Source organism: Ochotona princeps, chromosome 4 (assembly GCF_030435755.1).
Source record: "Ochotona princeps isolate mOchPri1 chromosome 4, mOchPri1.hap1, whole genome shotgun sequence".
NCBI lineage: Eukaryota > Metazoa > Chordata > Mammalia > Lagomorpha > Ochotonidae > Ochotona > Ochotona princeps.
The window spans coordinates 75,690,712-75,710,751 of NC_080835.1; the positions used below are offsets into that span (position 1 = coordinate 75,690,712).

Sequence of the window (20,040 nt, forward strand, 5' to 3'; positions counted from 1 at the left end):
GGCACCAGAGTCATCTCTCACAGCGCTGGAGCATAACTTGCAGTGAACTCAGGCACGCTGGCTGCCTTTTGTCACAAGTGGGACTCTTAGAGAAGTTTGGGGCTATGCCAGCCAGGGGGACAGAGAGCAGAGAATGCCCCGCTCAGTAATTTCCTTTTGCTCTTAGTCATCACCTTCTCTACTGAGGAAAAGGAAGTCATTGGAGGAGTAAAAATGATCTTTATAGCTTGTCTTGCAAGGATATTTTGATCCATTTGTTGTTTTGTTTTGCAACTACTTATTGGTGATCTACCGCAGGAATTATCAGTGCTATCCAACCAGGTATTTTTGACTGATTTTTCAGCACATTGTAGCATTGCATTTGTACAGTATCCTTATGATGGTGACCTGTGGGAGCCATAGGACGGTCAAATGTGGATAGCCACAGTGTTTCATTGCTCATGTGATACCCTCCAGAACTCTTTCTCACTTTCATTGTGCAACATCCCTGAGTGGAGGTTGCTCTGTTGATGTGAGCTCTTCATTTAGATTAAGCAGAGAAAAATCCCCAGCAAGCCAGCTACCTGCCACGCAGGAATTTCATGAGTGCCAGTTGGAGTCCGTGGTAATGTGTCTGGGAAAACAACAGAAGATAACCTGAGCACTTGGGCCCCTGCCATCTATGTGGGAGACCTGGATAAAGTTCCAGGATCTTGGCTCCCTAGTCCTGGCCGTAAGCACCAGTCGTTAAGATCAATGGGGGAGCTTTTTGGTTTTTGGCTGAGGAAACCAGCTGCAACTTTTTTTCAGTCATCCCAAATCCGGGTTCGTCTGACACCAGGTGCCTTCACCAAGCCACCCAAGTTTGACCCCAACAAGATTAGAGTCACCTACCTGCAGTGCACCAGTGGCGAGGTGGGCACCACATCTGCCCTAGCCCCCGGGTCTGTCTTTGAAGAAGATGGGTGATGACATTGCCAAGGCCATGGGTTACTAGAAGGGCCTGCAGATCAGTGTGAAACTGACCACCAAGAACCGACAGACACAGATGGAGGTGGTAACTTTGGCCTCGGCCCTGATCATCAAGGTTCTCAAGGAGCCACCCAGGGCCTGGAAGAAGCAGAAGAACATCAGACATAGTGAGGACATCACATGTAATGAGGTTGTCAACATTTCCCGGCAGATGTGCCACTGATCTTTAGCCAGAGAACTCTCTGGAACCATCAAAGAGATCTTAGGAACTGCCCAGTCTGTGGGCTGCAGCACCGATAGCTTCCACCCACACCACATCATAGATGATATCAACAGTGATAATGTGGAATACCTGGCTAGCTAAGAAGAGAAAATGTGTCAATAAAGGGTCAACTGACTACAAAAAAAAAAAATGTTCTTGGAGGAATGAACCAGTAGTTGGACGATTCTTTCTCTTAGTAACTCTGCTTTTCAAATAAGTAAGTCCTTTAAGAAAAAAGAAAAAAAGCTTTTAAAATTTTAAGTGACTGAAACCTCAGAATTCCTTCCTACTGGGTCACAACTTGGATATCCAGGATCTTGCTATGCACCTGGTAATGCAATGCTAGACCCTGGTAGTGCAGTGGTTCACTTCAGTCCAATGGTTCTCTTGGAGTGCAGTCTGGCCATGTAACAGCTGTTAGTGAAGTGTGGCTCCTTTGAAGAAGATGATGTAGCTATGTCCAAGGTTGTGTTATGCCATGTGCTATCCCATAGTGTCATGGGAGGAATTCATGGGAACTAAGTGATTTTTCGAAACAACTCTCTTGACACAACCTTCCGTCCCCTAATTCCTACTCAGCAGCACGGAACTAAATAAGACTTAGCTCGGATGATGAGACAGAGCTTTCCAGAACCACAGGGGTAGGAACATGGAGACCAGGGCCTCAATTTAGAGGGCTGATACATCGGGAAGTCTCAGATATGTCCATGGGGAGATTTTAGTAACAAGTTCCTGCCTGGGTTAAGCGCCTTTGGCCAGGGAACGGACTGTGAGAAACAAAGATCAAAGTTAGCCTGTTCTCTTCTTGAGTATGTTCAATGGGAAAAACCAAGTCACAACAACCCCAGGGATTCAGGCTGGGGCTTGCCATAGATCTTTTGCCAACAGGCTGGCCTTGACCCTACCTTCTCACGTGCCATTCTGGTGGCCCAGGTCCTCTTTATCTCATGATATAGCATCTTGGTGAGTCTGGCTGCCTTTTCCAGTCTTGCTCAGAACCTGATGTCTGAGCCATTCCTTTGGGGCTTGATTAGGTGGTGCCAGCTCCAGATTCAGGCACAGGAAACCAAAAATGAATTGTTGAGACTTCAGTGTAGTGGCTGCAGGCCCTGTCAATGTAATCTTATGGGTCTCAGGGCTGCCAGGCCAGCTCTATCTACTTTTCTCACCTCCCCTCTCAGGTCACCCACAGTAGAGTGTGTTTGTCTCCACTGGAGGCAGAGACTATGATGCACTCATTTCTGCCATGTCTTAGTCTATCTCTGAATAATGACAGTTCATTTATCTTCACCATTATTTATTTCATTAAAAAGATTGATTTACTTGAAAGGCAGAGAGACACACAGAGATCTTCCATCTGCTGGTTTACTCTCCAAATGACTTCAGTGGCCAGGGCTTGGTCAGGTGAAATCAGGAAGCAGGAGCTTTATCTTGTGGGTGGTGAGGGCTCAAGTACTGGGTCTTTTTCTGCTGCTTTCCTATGAGATTAGCAGGGAGCTGGGTCAGAAGTGGCGCATCTGGGTTTTATCTGCTGTGCCACAACACCAGCCATTTTAATAGTTACTGTAGAGTCTTCAGTGATCTCCTTCTGTTACAGTCTAGACTTGGGCCTAATATTTATTTCCTAAGTGCTTGTCTCTTACTTAAAAAAGCATTTTAAGCATACTGGCATGGCTTAGGAAAGTAGTAAGGTTTATTCAGAGAGTGAGGAATCTAGACACATGCAGGTCCTGTTCTAGGAGAGGGGGCCAGGAAGGGAAAGGGTGAGGGAGAGAGATTCCTACCTCAGTCCTTGGAGTCCGTCTGTGGGAAACAAGAGTGAGCTAGCCAACAAGAGACCAATGGCACAAGCCCCTCCTCAGCATGGTCTTTGAAGGGGCTTGAAAGGGGAGTGGTTACACAGCATCACTCTCCTCAGGTCCCAGGTAATGATAAGTAACCATCGTTTTACTCACAGGTGAGGGAAGTGTGACTTCCAACTATGTGACCCTCAACTAGCTGTCTACCTAAGTCCTTTCTACCCAGGTTAATAGATACTAGAATCAAATGGAGACATAGGGCCAGCACCATGACAAAGTAGGCTAAGCCTCTGCCTATGGCACCAGCATCCCGTATGAGTACTGTTCATGTCCCAGCTGCTTTACCTCTGATCCAGCTACTTGCATATGGCCTGGGAAGCAAAGAAGGATGGCTCAAGTCCTTGGTCCCCTGCACCTAGGTGGGAGACCTGGAGGAGGATTCTGGCTTCTGGCTCCTGGTTCCACCATTGCAGCCATCTGGGGAGTGAAGTAGCAAATCAAAGATATCTCTCTCTTTCCTTCTGTCCTTCTGTCTCTGTAAATCTGCCTTTCAAGTAAAGATAAAATAAATCTTAAGATATATTTGAGATATAAACAATGTAGAGACCTATGCAAAGGAGATTAGAGTCTACAAAATCTATATAAAATATAGAATTGATAATAAAGACTAGAATAGATATTATAAGTTGCTTTAAGTTGTATTGATCAGAATCTAAGGGGGTTTGAAGGGCCAATCCCACAAAAATTAAATCACAGCCAGCTTTCTGGCAATGGGAGTGGCTAGAACTGGAGACTGGCTGCCAAGACCCGTGTAAAATGGCAGGAACTCTTCCACGTTAGCACTTCAGGCCACTTCCAGCCTTGTTGAGGGAGGATCCAGATGCATGGGGAAGACAGGGAACTGAAGAGTCAGGTACCAAGCTGCCATGGGCCGGGAGCAGGCAGAGGCACTAGCCAGTGCCAAGCAGGAGGAGGGCCAGGTGAGGCCAGCAGGGCAGCCCAGATTGCCTGAGTCAGGTGAACCACGTCATAAGCTTCCCTGGGAGCAGAGAGCTGTTTGACAGCTTCTTGTAAACACCATCTCTTCCTTCCACCATCTGATGCTAAAGCTGAGATTTAGCACAAAGCCTACGGGAGGCCAGCTTCAGTGTACATCAGAGGGGACAGGTGGGGGACAGGCTTTCTTCCAGAACTTGTCTTGAGCGAAATTTTGACTGCACACTTGAACTTCTTTTTTTTTTTTTTTTAAAGATTTATTTATTTTTATTGGAAAGGCGGATATAGACAGAGGAGGAGAGACAGAGAGGAAGATCTTCCATCCGATGATTCACTCCCCAAGTGAGCGCAACGGCCGGTGCTGCGCCGATCTGAAGCCAGGAACCTGGAACCTCCTCCAGGGCTCCCACACGGGTGCAGGAGCCCAAGGCTTTGGGCTATCCTCAACTGCTTTCCCAGGCCACAAGCAGGGAGCTGGATGGGAAGTGGAGCTGCTGGGATTAGAACCGGCACCCATATGGGACCCGGGGCATTCAGGGCGAGGACTTTTAGCCGCTAGGCCATGCCGCCGGGCCCACACTTGAACTTCTTTAACCCCACAATCTAAAACCTGTGAGGACACAATTTCCCAGGACCCATGAGCATCCTAAAATTGATGAAAATGTAGTGTGTATGAGATGTATGTGTAAATCATTAACATTAAAAAAACTTTTGAATTTTCAGAGGAATTTTTTTTTAAGATTTATTTATTTTATTACAAAGTCAGACATACAGAGAGGAGGAGGGACAGAGAGGAAGATCTTCCGTCCGATGATTCACTCCCCAAGTGAGCCGCAACGGCCGGTGCTGTGCTGATCCGAAGCCGGGAACCAGGAACCTCCTCCAGGTCTCCCACGCGGGCGCAGTGTCCCAAAGCTTTGGGCCGTCCTCAACTGCTTTCCCAGGCCACAAGCAGGGAGCTAGATGGGAAGTGGAGCTTCCGGGATTAGAACCGGAACCCATATGGGATCCCGGGGCATTCAAGTGAGGACTTTAGTCTCTAGGTCACGCTGCTGGGCCCTCAGAGGAATTCTTTACCCCTAAACATGAAAAACCAAATAGGCTGGTGTGGTGGCATAGTACACTAATCCTCTACCTGTGCTGCTCACATCCCATATGGATGCCAGTTTATGTCCTGGCTGCTCCACTTCTGGTCCAGCTCCTTGCTTATAGCCTTGGAAAGCAATGGAGGAGGGCCCAAGTCCTTGGGCCCCTGCATCCATGTTGGAGACCTGGAGGAAGCTCCCGACTCCCAGCTTCGGATCAACTCAGCTTTGGCTGTTGCGCCATCTGGGGAATGAACCAGCAGATGGGAAACTCTCTACCCTCTCTACCTCTGTAAAATGTGCCTTTCAAGTAAAAATAAATAAATCTCAAAAAAAAAAAAAAGACAGGATGATCAGTCTAGAGAATAGCATCCCAGCGACACCGGATGGTCACTGACCGTCTTGCTGACCTGTCACTTCTTGGACACCCTGTGCGCTGCGGGACTGGCCTGGTGCCACTCCATTCTGCAAAAGCCCCGCAGACTCATGCTTCTGAGCGTTTGCACACAGGGTTGATTAGATCCATGCAGAAGACCGATTTTGACTTTGTTGATTTCTCTATGATTTTTTTTTTCTGATCCAGTTCATTTGTGCTCTAGTTCTTTATTTTGTAGTTTGTACTTGTCTAGTTCCTGAAAGTGGAAGCTTAGGTTATTGCTTTGAGGTCTTTTCTTTTTCCTTTTCCTGATGTAGATGCCTGCCGTGGAGTTTCCTTGGAGCATTTTTTTCACTGTGCTTCAGCCGTGTTGTTAAGTCCATGTTTCTGTTTTTATCCATCTCAGGGTATTTCCTGATTTCGCTTTAACGTCCCTTTCAGTCTTGAGGTGATATATTACTGACGTCCATCAACCTCACACACTGTTCTTTCTGATTGCTTAGATACGTTGTGCTTCTGTAGAGAAGTTTTCATTTCAGTTTTTATGCTGTTCAACTCTAGAACTTGTATTGAAACCATGTGATAAACACAATTGCTATTTCATTATTGATACTACATTGCTCTGTTTTCCTTTATTTAGACTTTAGCTCCTTCAATTCCCTGAAGATTCAGAAGTTTGTTTAAAATCTTTATCTAGAACTCCATTTTTAAAATCATTTTTTTAAATAAAGATTTATTGGGCCCGGCTCGATAGCATAGTGGTTAAAGTCCTCGCCTTGCACGTGCCGGGATCCCATATGGTCACCAGTTCTAATTCCAGCAGCCTTGCTTCCTGTCCAGCTCCCTGCTTGTGGCCTGGGAAAGCAGTTGAGGACAGCCCAAAGCCTTGGGACCCTGCACCCGCATGGGAGACCTGGAAGAGCTCCTGGCTCCTGGCTTCGGATCGACACAGCACTGCCCATTGTGGTCACTTGGGGAAGATGTTCTGTCTGATGACTCACTCCCCAAGTGGCTGCAATGGCTGGAGCTGAGCTGATCCGAAGCCAGGAGCCTCTTCTGGGTCTCCCACGTGGGTGCAGGTCCCAAAGCTTTGGGCCGTCTTCGACTGCTTTCCCAGGTCACAAGCAGGGAGCTGGATGGGAAGTGGAGCTGCTGAGATTAGAACTGGCGCCCATATGGGATCCTGGTGCATTCAAGGCGAGGACCTTAACCAATACGATATCACGCTGGGCCCAAATTATTTATTTTTATTAGAAAGGCAAGTATATAGAAAAAAAGAGAGTTAAAGCTCTCCAATCCATCTGCTGGTTCACTCCCCATGTGGCCATAATGGCTGGTGTTGAACTGATCCGAAGCCAGGAGCCAGGAGTTTCTTCCAGGTCTCCCACCCAAGAGCAGGATCCCAAGGCTTTGGGTAGTCCTTGACTTCATTCCCAGACCACAAGCAGAGAGTTGGACAGGGAAGTGGAGAGCCAGGACATGAACTGGCATCCTGAGACCCCAGTGGATGCAAGGCGAGGATTTAGCCACTAGGCCATTGAGCTAGACCCTTGGAATTAATTCTATAGTGCCTATATTCTTTGCCTTGTGATCCAGGAGTGTCTGATTAGTGATCAGTGGCTCAACAGAGTGTCTTGCTATGTGGAGCTAATATGTCTCTCATCGTAGAGGAGCTCTTGTGTGTATGTTGGGGTCTGCCTTCAACAAATAGGAAATTTGTAACCTTAGCTTTCCTGCTCCATTAGAGCCTCAAGGTTAGCCAGGAGTGAGAGCTTAGGACCTTTCTTAGATTTTTTCCTGCATAAGTGTGCAGCCCTGGCCACAGGCACAGACCTCTGCTTGTGTGGCTTTCTAGATTCCTGGAAATGTATCAGAGCCTTAGAAACCATCACTGGATTTTCCTTGTTAATGTTTTGGTTAACCTGCTGTTTGCTTAACTGCTGTTGATTGCCTCAGGCAGCCACCAAATCCAACAATTTTTCCAATTGCTTTTGACAAATGTCCTCAGGGAAAACCTATTCACACTGGACAAGCTCCAAGACAGCTCAAAATAAAGCAACTTTGCAATTGGAATCGTCTAGAGAACCACTAGACAGTTGAAATCATGACAACTCCCTGGGCTTGATGCTTCAAGGGGCAGCAAGCCTATCTCACCCCTTGTTCGGGGCTGCCAGCATGTTGGTTTCTGCTGTGATTGTGAAATGCTGTCTGCTAAGGGGTACTGCAGAACAGGAAGAGCAGGATGGAAGTGAATGTGCCGCAAAGTACATTTTGTATGATTGAGATGATGCCATTTTTTTGGGATAAATATGTTTCAGATTGCTGCAAACCTTTGGTTAACTTTCAGAATTCTGAAAAAGTGGTTCTGACTATTTGCCTCCACTTTTCTCATTGCTTTTATGGAGGAAAGCATCTTCAGAGATGTGCACTCTGTCATTTCTCCCAGGCATCACCTGCAATATATTTGAAGTGCCCTTCTCCGTGATTGCTTCCCCATATTGCGAGGCTGTGCTCAAATGTCTCCACAATTGTGAGGCTGTTGCTGTCAGCAGGGTGAAGGAGTCAGCTATTTCTCCACCCTCCTATACCTCTGAGTTCATGCCTCTGTAATTTCACTTTTGACAAATAACAGTAACTTACATCTGCTCCTGTTATTCCTTCCAGCCTAGAAGCTCCTAGTTGGTGACTTATGTGTCATCCCCACCCCATGCCCAGTCTAGTCCCTAACACACAGTAGGCATTTGTGTCAATGGGATCAAAGTGTCACTGTGGGCAACCTAAAGCCTCCCCCAGGAAAGGCTCAGTTTCAGCCATCACCATTTCTCTCCTCCTGCTTCTATAATCCATAGCTGACCCAGGTCTCCTCATTTTATTGCTTATGGGGAACTCTGTGTGATGAATATAAGCCCAGGGGGACACACTGGGTATATGAAGAAAATTAGAAGCAAAAAATAAAAAGAAACCTGTGCCTGTGTGGCTGAGGTTCAGTAGAAATCAGAACAGTAGCAGTTCCTGTTTACTGCCCATAGTCTGTTGCACACCAGGCTAAGCTCTATGGTCAGGATCTCATGTAATTCTAACATCAGCTCTGTGAGGTAGGCACCAGTACCCTCATTTGATGGGTGAGTATGGGAAGTGAGTGAACTGGGGTGGGATGAAGCCTGCTTCTAAAGCCCGTATTCTTAACCATTCCATCTGAGGGACCTAAGGGAGGCAAACAGGAAAAAGGGACACCACTCCCCTCTGTCTGCTTCCTTGTCTAAAGCGATGTAGCTCCCAGGCATGCTCCTTCTGGGCTGAGCTCAGCTGGGACATCTTGTCGTTTAAAGCAAGATAGCCCTGTGGGCCCCTGCTTGCACATGGCTCCCAGGGCTGGCAGCGGGGAGAGGTCCCATTTCCCAGGCCCTGGGGAGACAGGTGCAGTCCTGGGGTGAGAGGTAGTCGTGATCCTTCAGCATCACCCAATGACCTGGACGGCTGGGCTAGCCAACCACACAGAAGCAAGACATGATTCCGACAGCTCAGAGACATTTCAGCGCATGCTAGTGTCAGTCTCCATGAAACAATTCCATCAACATGCTTGGCATGGGCATACTTTTTGGCACAAGGGACCTGGTTGCTAAGTAACAATAGCTGGCCTCCCCTCCTCCCCATAACCTTTTTCTCTGTTTTTGAGCTTCTAGTAGGCAGGTGGGAGGGGCTAGGGTTGCCTAGCCCAGCACTTGGCTCCTCTTTCATGCGACAAGGGGCCTATTCATGGGGCCTGAGCAGAGTTCATTGTCTCTCTGGTGTGTGTGCACGCACGCATGTGTGTGTGTGTGTGTAGGGGGATGTAGGGAGGGGCCATGTGTGAGCCAGAGAGATCTCATTCTCTAACCAAACTGGCTGGACTGTTTAATAAGTGCCAACCCAAGGACAGGAGCAGAACACTATGTAGCGGCCCCTGAAGTCTTCCATCAGTGCCATCCACCTATGCGGTAAGGCTAGGCCTCTGTGCCATCTGTGCTGCCAGCTCATTCTCTCTCTTCTGCCCCTGAGATCCTAGGCTGGTGGAGAGAAACACGCCGCTGCTCCGCACTCCCTCCACACTGGGCACCTGTGAGGTGGGAGTTGACTTATGGTGGGAGGCGTCCCTATGTGGTCAACTGTGTTCTCTTCCCAGGGACTTCCTTTGACACTCTCTCTTGTCCCACATAGGGCTGGTCAAGTCCCTAGCAGGTAGGCAGTATTTAGTACATCTTTATCACCTTGAATTTCCACTTAAAAAGACAACTGAAATGTCCCTTACAAGTAAGGACTGGCTTGCCAGGCTACCATAGGAGTTCAGGCAGGTGGGTTTGGAGGTGAGCTGGTCCCTAAGACGAGGCCGGTTTGTTCAGAGGCTGAACTGCACGCTAAGCCCCCTTGAAGCTGAGACAGGAGACAGGAGAATAGGCTGCCAATGTCCTTGGCATTCTCTGCAGACCAGACTCTGCTGCGACATCTACTTAGGAGAAAACTACATCCCCAGAGGAAAGATGTGGATCTCACAGTCTGTTGTCCTCACATGCTCTTTCGCTGGGGCTTGCCTGGTTCTCCCGGTCTGTTCTCATTCAGCCGCATTGCCTGTGCCCTGTGGAATCACATCCATGGGCACACAGGGAGTGTGTGTGCTTGCTTTCCTCCTACGGCACAGGCCTGCAGCTGGCAGGGGGCATCCAATCCTGCAGCTCCTGGCTGTAAGTGGTGAAGGATATGGGGAAGTGGGACTGCTAGGCCACAGCCTCCTTTGACAGTTGAACTGATCTGGGTGCTCATGGACCCTTGTGATTTTCAGGGGGATTCAAGGGTGACTAACCCTGGGGGAGTCTGATGAAGGCTTTCCTGCCCTCAACCAAAGGAATAGGAAAGCCAGTTCACCAGGGCATGAAGGCAGGACTGGGGAGAGTTTGCGCATGAAAAGAGTACTCATTGTGACGCTTGAAAATCGCATCTAAGCCAGTGTTTGGGCAGATGGCCGGAGTTGTCCAGGTTCACTTTGTAGGTTGTCAGCCTAGCTGAGCACCTGTGGGGCTTTGCCGGATCTTCCTTCCCGTTCCTCTTGTGTGTGACTCATGGGCTGCAGAAGAAGAGACATGGCTTATGCTGCTCAGTGCCTTTTCATTCTTAAATCTCTGACTCTTCAGAGTCTTTGAAAGCCTTTCTGTGGACCAGCTGGACACCTTTCTGTGTCCTCATAAACCACCTCAAGGCCAGTTCATCTGTGAGGACCTCTCCGAGGAAGCCTTTGTTGATCTCCCAAGTGAGAAGTAAGTGCTTCTTCTTGCAGATGTCAATGATTAGTTTTGTTGCACCTTTCCTCGGTGGTTTAATACATTCCCCATTTCCATAACATCTCCAAGGCTATGCTGCTAAGCCTTTGAGGTGCTATGAGTGTGTGAGTGTGTGTCCTGAATTCCCTAGTTGTCCTCTTTACTGACCTATGCATTTGGACTAAGTAATATTTATGGAATGAGTGACCCAGTGGGAGGGTGCATGGGGAAGGGAATAAAGACGGGAAGGGAAGGGGATGTTGAAGCTGGTGGGGGGGGGGGGCAGGGTGGGTGTTGAGAGACTCCAGAAGATGCCCTGGATGCTTATGAAGGCAAGACGAAGGGTGGGCAACCAAAGTGGGCCAAACCCATGTTCAAGCCTCTGTTTCCCACCAGGCTGTGTGAGAGCCTAGTGGTGGGGCAGGGGCTCCAGGGGAGAAGGCAGGATCTGGAGGGAAATCTGTGAAAGCTGCAGGGAAGGTCCTCAGGGTGATGGAGAGCTTGTAGGTGTCAGCAAGCGGGGAGTGGGGGTGCAAGACATGGGCTGGGACTCTTCTTCGCAATCCTTGACATGGGTACCCTGGCTGGCTGACCACTATTTCCCCAGAGTCGAATGCTGGATGAGCCATCCAGGATGGAAACCCAGTACACAGAGGATGACCCGGGACCTGGCACCCCCGCAGGAGAGCCGGGAGACCAGCAACAATCCAGCAGGCCAGACCAGGCCAGAGGGGAGAGAAGGGGTGGGGGCAGTAAAGAGACATTTATCTGCTTCCCTAGCTGCTCTGTGGGCCAGTCCAAATAATCAGTGCTCAGAAATCTCTTTCTCAATCCCCTCACTTGCTGCACCTGCCTCTTCTCATTCTGGGGAGTGAGCAGGCTTGGTGGGCTGCTGTCATCTGAATCTGCCCTCTCACCCCACTATTTCAGGCCCATGAGGACTGGGGCAAAGCTACTGTGGGAGCCCAGTGGGTTCCCCAGGTGGAGTCAGGCTGTCTGGTGAGAATAGGGAATAGAAATATTTTCTGCCTTCCAGCTTCACAGGCAAAGTGCTGGCATTCAGTACATCGTGGCTGGGCTGTGCTGGGAGCAATGGGCCTGCTGGCCGGAGCTGGTGTCAGCTCTTGGCTCCTAGGTAAGTTCAGGGGCCTTTCACGGCCAGGGCGATAAGGGAGATATATGTGCAACAGCTAGGATCTGGGAAAGGGAAGCAGGTACTGAGTAGGTATGAAATGCTGACAGGAACCGACAATTTCCTTACCTACTCTATGTAGACAATCAGAGAAGAGCATAAAACTGCAGTGGGAAGGATTTTGGCTCTACAAAAAAGAACATTTTAGTCTTGCTGAGGAAAGTGTGAAATACCCAGTGGATGATCCAGGGAGGCCCTAGTCAAGCTTTTTCTAGAAATCTTTCCCAGAATGAGAGAGTGAGAGAGAAGAGAGGAACAGAGACAGAGGGAAAGACACAGAGAGAAAAAGAACAGAGGAGAAAATGAGTGACTGAGAAAGGCAGGGACCCGTGCCTTGTGAGTCACTCTCCAGGGGCCTGGTTGGGACTGCCCAAAGCCAGGGTGGCTGATGAGGAGTCCCCCACCTTGGGGATCCCTCCCCTGCTGCCCCAGCCTCTCATCTGTGAGACACCCCCCCTTCTGTCTTGTCCCTCCCTGTAGTGCTGTACCTGCAGCCCTCTGCCTCCCAGCCTATCTCCGGACCCTTGCAGCAGGAGGAGAGTGTGAGCTGTTCTGAGGCCAGCAGCCAGGAACCCGTTACCCCAACACTTCCCAAAACAGGTGGGCTACTCCCCTAGAACACTGAGACTCTACACCAGCCCAGGACCCCTTTCCACAGCTCTAGAGTCCCCCTTAGTTCCCTGTCCCTTTCTGCCTCTCCCTGCTGTGGTGTGAGAATGGGGACAAGGTACCAGACTTGCAGTGTTGAGCTCTGAGTTGGGTCTTGAAGTACTCCTGCGCATCTCTGTCTAGGGTTTGGCCAGGAGCCCAGTTGGGCAGGAGGGATGGGAATTTGCCGTCTGGGGTAAAGTGAACCAGCAGTGTTGGGGAGAAGGAACCAGGTGTGTGAGGCAATGGTGTGACACCTATACGGAACCATGTCAACCCGGGGCAGCCTCGCTCTACCTCCTGTATTGTCCTTTCCCTTCCAGGTAAGGCTTGGGGATGGGAAGGTACAGTGATGCCTGGAGGCTGGTGGTCAGAACAAATTTTAGGAATTAGAACAAGGCTGGAGTCTTGTCTTTGGCTTGCTGGGCAACCTAGGGCACGTGGCTTGTTTGAGTCTGTTTCCTTCTCTAGAAAATGTAAACAAAAATATATACTGCAAGAAGTTGTAAGGATTAAAGAAAAGCTAACATTTAAAAAAGGTTTATTGTGGAGCCTGTTAATTGCTTGCTCGGGCAAAGCCGAAGGCACTTGTTTTCTCACAGTCCTGGAACGTGGAAGCTCAAAGCTGAAGGTCCTGGCAAAACTCCCATCCTGGCCAGCAGGGGTCTAACAGGGGCCAGGTCTCTCCCTCCAGTTTAATGACAGGCTGGTATCCACATTTTAGTACCTCCTTAACCTCAATTACCTTCTTAAAGCTTCTGTCTTCAGATACAGTTGCCGCAGGGGGCTGCATTTCCACGGAAGAATTTGTAGGAGACACCATCCAGTCCCTAAAACCTGGAGAAAGCAGACACTCAATAAATGGTCATTGTTTCTATCACAAGCTCTGAAGTTAAAGACCTGGAAGCAGCTGTTGCTTGCTGCTTCCGTCACCTGGGACAAATACTCTCACTCCTGTGCCTTAGTTTTTTGCCCTGCAGCTAGAAGGATGGTGAGATTTGCTGCCCAGGGCTGCACCAGTGACCAGTGACAGAGAGCCTCCCAGAGCGCTTGGTTAAAACACAAACCAAGGTGTTCCATGAAGAGTGGTTTTATTGTTTTTGGAATTGTGCCAACACTGTGGCCATGAGGGATCCTGGGTGACCCAGATGCTTCTGCTGAGGCTCTTTGAGGTCTCCAGCTCACCCTGTCTCACGACAGGTGGGATGTGGTTTGCATGTTGTGGTTTCAGTGTCTTTCAGAATAAACAGAGAGGACTTCCTGCTGGAGGTGCAGGTGAGAGCCTGGCCAGACTGGCTCCTGGTCTGTCACGAAGGCTGGAACCCTGCCCTGGGGTTGCGGATCTGCCGGAGCCTTGGGCATCTCGGGTAACAGGAGCCAGACCTGGAATCTGGCGGGTGGGCGAGTGGGGGGGTGCGGTGCAAGGGAAGGCTGGTGAGTGAGCTAGGGAAGTTAGAGACCTCTACCTGTCACCCTCAGAAAAGTGCTCAAGAAATAGTGAGAGGTAGTTTGGGCCATCTTCTGGCCTCTGTAGTGCCCCAGGCTGTTTCCTTTGAGCATTACTGCCTTTTTTTTTTTTTAATATTTATTTATTTATTATTGGAAAGGTAGATTTAAAGACAGAAGGAGAGACAGAGAGAAAGATCTTTCATCCACTAGTTCACTCCCCAAATGACCACATAGGCTGGAGCTGAGCCAATCCGAAGCCAGGAGCCAGGAGCTTTCTCTGGGTTTCCTGTGCAAGTGAAGGGTGCCAGGGCTTTGGACCATCCTCCTTTGCCTTCCCATGTCACAGCAGGGAGCTAGATTGAAATGGGAGCACCTGGGCCAGAACCATAATGACATGTTGGACTGCAAGGCGGAGAGTTAGCCTGTTGAGTCCCTGCAATGGCGTCCTCATTGCTTTTTAACAAACAAATCCCAGAAGAGGTCATGGGTAGGGCCTGGCTCCCTCAATGTGCTGGTAGAGTGTCCCAGGCACATTCCAGTTATCCTTGCTTAACCACCATTTCTCATGTCACTGTTTAAAGCTGATTCTTTCCTGTTCTGTTCCCTCTCCTATTCAGACTCACTCAGCACAAGGGAGTGAGCCTGTCTGATATCAAGTTCAATGGCTCTCGGGAGTTTGCTCAGCTGTCTCCCAGACTGGAAGGCCTCTGGGAGGAGGCGTGGCATCTTAGGTAGGGCTTCCAAGGTTAGATGAATTGGGTCCTTCACTTCCTGCTGGGCAGTCCAGCAAATCTCTTCCCTTTTTGGGAAGCTGGTAACCAGGACATGGCCTGTGTGAGAGAGGAGGACGAAGGGGACTGTGTGTCCCATCACAGCTTCCAAGCTCAGAGCCACTTGGTGGGAAAACCTCACTTTCTTATCAGTGAATAAATGCCTCATTTGCAGGTCTGGGCCCTGCCCAAATCAATGCTCAAGGACCAAGGAATCCTTCTGTTATCCTCTGGGAGTTGGGGGGAGGGGTTTTTGGGTGGGGCAGGAAGGAAATAGTGGGTTCTAGTCCTATTAACTGGCTACCACCCCTTGCTTTTACCCCTGCCCTGGGGTATATATGTGCAGTCTTGGGATGGACACCTATCCAGCTTCCTGTGAATGGCTCTGTTTTGCAGGGACAACTGTACCTCTGGTCGAGTTGTGTCCCTCAAATGTTCTGGTGAGTTGGATCTTGGACTGATTTATGTTAGGGAGGGGAGAAGGCATCTCCCCTCACTCCTGCTCTGAGTGTCGGCAGGCCCCATGGACAACTCAATTAGATTTGGGTTGGGATTCTTGCCCACCTACCTGCTGGGCCCCTCCTTGAAGTTAGTTACGGTTCTGCCCAAACAGAACCCTGTCTGAGCTTAGGGCCCAGTTCCCAGCAGCCACCGGGTTCCTTCATCACCACCTGCCACTGTTTACCATTGCCTCTGACACTCACTTGCCCTTCTTCTGGAGAACCCCAAAGGAGAAATTATATATGGTCATTGAATAAGCTGTTGGCAGTCTCAGGAGACCAAAGGCAGGTGTGAATTCTGGGCTCAGGGGGGAAGTTGCAGTCTTCCTGTCATCATCCAGTTACCTTTCCCTCCACTTCAGACCCTACTGTGGGATGGGCATTAGAGTGAGTGTTGGGGCTCCATAGGTAACACAGATGTAATCCCCGCAACTGGCGGGGCAAGCAGGTGTATTATCAACACATGGGCCTTCTCATCCCTCAGGGATAAGTAAGGACAGCCTCACTGGTTCTGGGGTTTGGCTCCAGGCTATATTCCCTGAGAATCAGGACCACTCTGACACCTCTCTCTTCCTGTCTTACCTTTCTCCATTGGCAGAGTGTGGAACAAGGCCCCTGGCTTCCAGGATAGTCGGTGGACAGGCTGCAGCCCCTGGGCGTTGGCCATGGCAAGCCAGTGTCACCCTGGGCTCCAGGCACACATGTGGGGCCTCTGTGCTGACCCCACACTGGGTGGTCACTGCAGCGCACTGCATGTACAGGCAAGTCCTGGGGGTAGGGGCACATGGTTGTCTTTTTCTGTTCAGCTGTTGGGATGTTCCATGTGAAAGTCCATGTCCAACTGTCTGCTCCTGGTGGGGCTAGAGCGATGCTTAACTTCCCATTTGGGTCAAGACCAGATCTGCCCAAGTAGCAGGCATGATATAAAGATTGGTTCCATGTAATTGTTCTGTGCGTAAGATTCTGAAAAGCTGCCATACCTGTAGCCCTCTGGGCTTCTTCGCATTTATCACCACTGTTATGAAACGCTTTTCCATGCAATGATTTGCTTAATGTCCTCTTTGTTCTTCAGGCCGGAAACACCATGTAGGCACTTGTAGTCTTGTTTATCACCTTGTCTCTTTGTAGATTTCTCCATGGCTGGGTCCCCAGTGCCTAGAACAGTCAGGGGAATGTAGCAGGGGCTTAATACATTGTAGAAAGAGTGAACAAATGAATAAGCTATTTGCACCTCTTCTCTTGGTGACAGGCAGAGCAGAAAATGTAGCCTCATTTTACAATGAGGGAGCTGAGGTGAGGGTGGGGTGTGTCTCCCTCCCATCACATGTGGTAAAAGGAGACAGGGCTGGTGGAAGGGTTTCCCACTCAGCTTGGAGTTCTGGGCTCACACAAGATCTGCTGACGTTTGCTGTAAAGAGGGGTTACTGAGGAAGGAAAGGAGTGATGACCCACAATATCTCACTGCTTCTGTTTGTCAGTCTCAGAGCATCTTCTGAGCACCTGCCAAATGCCCAGTGTTTTGCCACCTGCTAATATGGTAACAAGAGGCATGGTCTGGGGTCCCAGGATCTAGCAGCTAATGGATAGCTTTTTTGGAAAGCATCCTCCAACTGCCATGTCCCTATTGTCAACCTCTTGGGTCCCTTCGTTCCCAGCTCAGCATGGGCCCTGTGTGTAGTTTCAGGCTGTCCCGGCTGTCCAGCTGGCGGGTGCACACAGGGCTGGTCAGCCATAGTGCAGCCAGGCCACACCATGGGGCCATGTTGGAGAGGATCATCCCTCACCCCTTCTACAGCGCCCAGAATCATGACTATGACATCGCTCTCCTGCGGCTCCGGACACCGCTCAACTTCTCAGGTGAGATGCTGGCCCTTGGTGAGCAGGTTGGAGCTGCAGGGATGGGAGAATAGCAGTGGGCAGAAGAGATGAGCTGATTTCTCAGGCTTCCACTTGGGGCTGTAAGCGTTAAGCCATTTTGTTCATCTGGGACCAGAGTGAATTTTGGCATCATGTAGACCTGATGTTGCAACAACTTTCACCTGGAATCCTTGTGGAACAAAAGTCCAGACTCTTTAGAAGTTGAGGCAGGTGGGATTTACCATGTGGTCCCAAGCAGAACTTGCCTAGTTGCCCCACCCACCCCAGCCTTCTGGAAGGAGTTTCCAACCTCCCTCTCAGTCTCCAGGCAGCAGGTGGCGGCATGTGCACTGCCCACCTCCAGAGGGCGCTGTGCACATTGCCATGTGTTCTCTGCTGTGACTGGAGACCCTAAGGTGGGTCCATGCACACAAGCTGCACAGCCCTCCAGGATGCCTGGCTCCAAGACTGAGAAGGTGGATGGAGAGGGTCTGCCTGTCCTGGCCCTTCACCCAGACCCTGTAGGGAGGACAGACAAGCCCGAATGAGGACTGTGACCCTGTGCCTCCCTGCAGACACAGTGGGCGCAGTGTGCTTGCCAGCAGAGGAGCAACATTTCCCGAGTGGCTCTCAGTGCTGGGTGTCAGGCTGGGGCCACACTGACCCCATCCACGGTGAGTCAGCTCCCAGGGCTCTGGGGGAACAGGGGCATGGATGGGGGGCATGCTTCCCCAAAGTGAGGCACCTCCACTTCCTCAGGCCATGGCAATGCTAGTGCCCTTTCTCTGGCATCATCCGTGGCCAGGCCCGGGACTCCAGGTTCTGCTTCCCAAGTCTTCCAGGAGAGGAAGTTTTCCCTAAATCCAAGCCCTTTCTGTCCCAGGAGGTTATGACATCCACGTTTGGTGGCTGTGAGTCCTCTTTCTCATCTTCCATCTGCCAGACACCTGTCCCCTCACCTGGGTTCCCCTCCCTGGGGCTGCGTGCCTCTGGGACCTCTATGCACCTCTGTTGTTGCTGCTATTTCTTCCTGGCCCATGCTGGGGCCCTGCAGCTTCTCAGGGTGTCTCCTGCAGCCCACAGCTCAGACACTCTCCAGGATGCTGTGGTGCCCCTGCTCAGTTCCCAGCTCTGCAATAGCTCTTGCATGTACAGCGGAGCCCTCACCCACCGCATGCTGTGTGCCGGCTACCTGCATGGAAGGGCTGACGCCTGCCAGGTGAGGCCTATGCTCCAGGGGAGGGGGCACGAGACAGTCCATCTAGAAGGAAGGACACTTAGAGAGCTTAGAGCTTGTGATAATGGTTTGTGCAGAGGGGTGTTCCAGCAGGGAGAGGAGGGAGCTGGGTAGCAGAGTTCATTCTCTGTGGAAGTGCAGTACTTCCACACCAGCAGGAACTAACTGGCTGTTTCTCTCTGTCTCATGCTTGCATCCCTCAGGGGGACAGTGGAGGCCCCTTGGTGTGTCCGGATGGGGACATGTGGCACCTAGTGGGCTTGGTCAGCTGGGGTCGTGGCTGTGCAGAACCCAATCACCCAGGTGTCTACGCCAATGTGGTTGAGTTCCTGGACTGGATCCATGACACTGTGCAAGTGAGTTGGTGACAGGGAGGTTTCTAAAGGACTTGCCCTCGGCCCTTGTGAATCACCCCACCTGTGGGTGCTGGGAGGGGACCAGTAAGCTGGGGAAGAGGAGGCCTGGGTTTACAGTCAAGATCTGTCATTTCCTAGGTGGCCTCTGGTAACTTCCTAACCTTGGTCAACTTCCGTTTCCTGGCAACAACAGTTGTGGCCACCTTTTGTACCAAGTGTGACCATTAAATGCAATAAGGCCTGCTCATGCCTAGCAGAGTGTGGAGAGCTTGCACCCAGGGGCTTGGGTTCTTACATTTTTATGTGACACTGGGAAGCCATGGTGCTCCCTCCGGTCCATGGGAGGACCATGTGGGATGGCACAGATGAGAGCATGTGATTCACAGCAGGTACTTGAACAGTACATGACTTGATAGAAAGTATCTCAGACATGGGCTTGGGTGCAGCTGGAAGACAATAGCTTTAAGATCTACCTGGGCGTGTGCATTCATCTCCTCACTGCAATCGTAGAAAGGCCATCAGAGGACTCAGCTATTGTAGACCCAAACTAGAGGTGGGAGTTCAGGCTCTGAATGGCTAAGTGATGACCCTGGAGCCAGGCTGTGAGTCCAGCTCTTTTCTTTTTTGGTGTGGGGTTGTTTGCTTTAGGCTGTGTTGTGTCCTCGTCCTTCACTCTCATGGCTGCCTGGTCTCATGTCTCCTGGGTTCTCTGGCAGGTCCACTAGAAGGAACGGAAGCAGCAGTTCTGATGCCCATGGCGGGAAATACACTATGCTGCAAGAGAGACACAGCCACCACCCTAGGGCCACCAGCTCTTCCCCTCAGGATCTGATGTGGAGTGCCTCTTTATCACTAGGGAGGCTCAACCATGGGAGAGAGATAGGGGCTGGGTTAGACATGGTGAGGGGGGAGGAGGAAGAGAGAAGGGTCAGTTGCTGGAGACAAGCCATCTGGGAACCTGCCCTTCTGCCTGCCCCCTCCTCCGTCCTGTGCACATCATGCTCAGGGTAGACCTGCCTTCCCCAGCGTGTCGTCAGGCAGAGATAGGCTGAATGCCTCCCTGGCTCCAACACTCCTGGGCTGATAGGGCTTAAGCCGGGTAAGAAGCCAAGGTTCTCCCCATTGCCCTGGCAGTCTTAGCCACTGCCCATTCTCCCCAGCTCGGGTGGGTCCCTCGTGGGGCGGGCAAGGAGCCATGTATAACCAAGAGGTTGGTATCGGGACAGGGCATAGGTTTGAAAATGAGAGTTCTACAGACTGGTGCAAAGAGT

At 50.5% G+C, this 20,040-nt stretch overlaps 1 protein-coding gene and 1 pseudogene across 2 annotated transcripts; both read left to right on the top strand.

Annotated features, from left to right (window-relative positions):
* Nucleotides 1-510: 510 nt before the first annotated feature.
* On the top strand, nt 511-1,315 carry LOC101516656 (large ribosomal subunit protein uL11-like; annotated as a pseudogene).
* A 9,990-nt stretch (nt 1,316-11,305) lies between these two features.
* TMPRSS5 (transmembrane serine protease 5) lies at nt 11,306-19,708 on the top strand. Of its 2 annotated transcripts, XM_058662520.1 has the most exons (12): nt 11,306-11,465; nt 11,792-11,895; nt 12,433-12,552; nt 13,832-13,967; nt 14,667-14,780; nt 15,216-15,259; nt 15,918-16,080; nt 16,998-17,176; nt 17,752-17,850; nt 18,253-18,395; nt 18,617-18,769; nt 19,486-19,708. In XM_058662520.1, exons 1-12 carry the CDS (start codon nt 11,374-11,376, stop codon nt 19,492-19,494), a joined length of 1,356 nt encoding a protein of 451 aa, XP_058518503.1. In that variant the 5' UTR covers nt 11,306-11,373; the 3' UTR covers nt 19,495-19,708. The 2 variants fall into 2 exon arrangements, with proteins under 2 accessions (XP_058518503.1, XP_058518502.1); XM_058662519.1 differs by lacking the exon at nt 17,752-17,850 and having other exon boundaries at nt 11,306-11,895.
* The last annotated feature ends 332 nt before the right edge of the window (nt 19,709-20,040 follow it).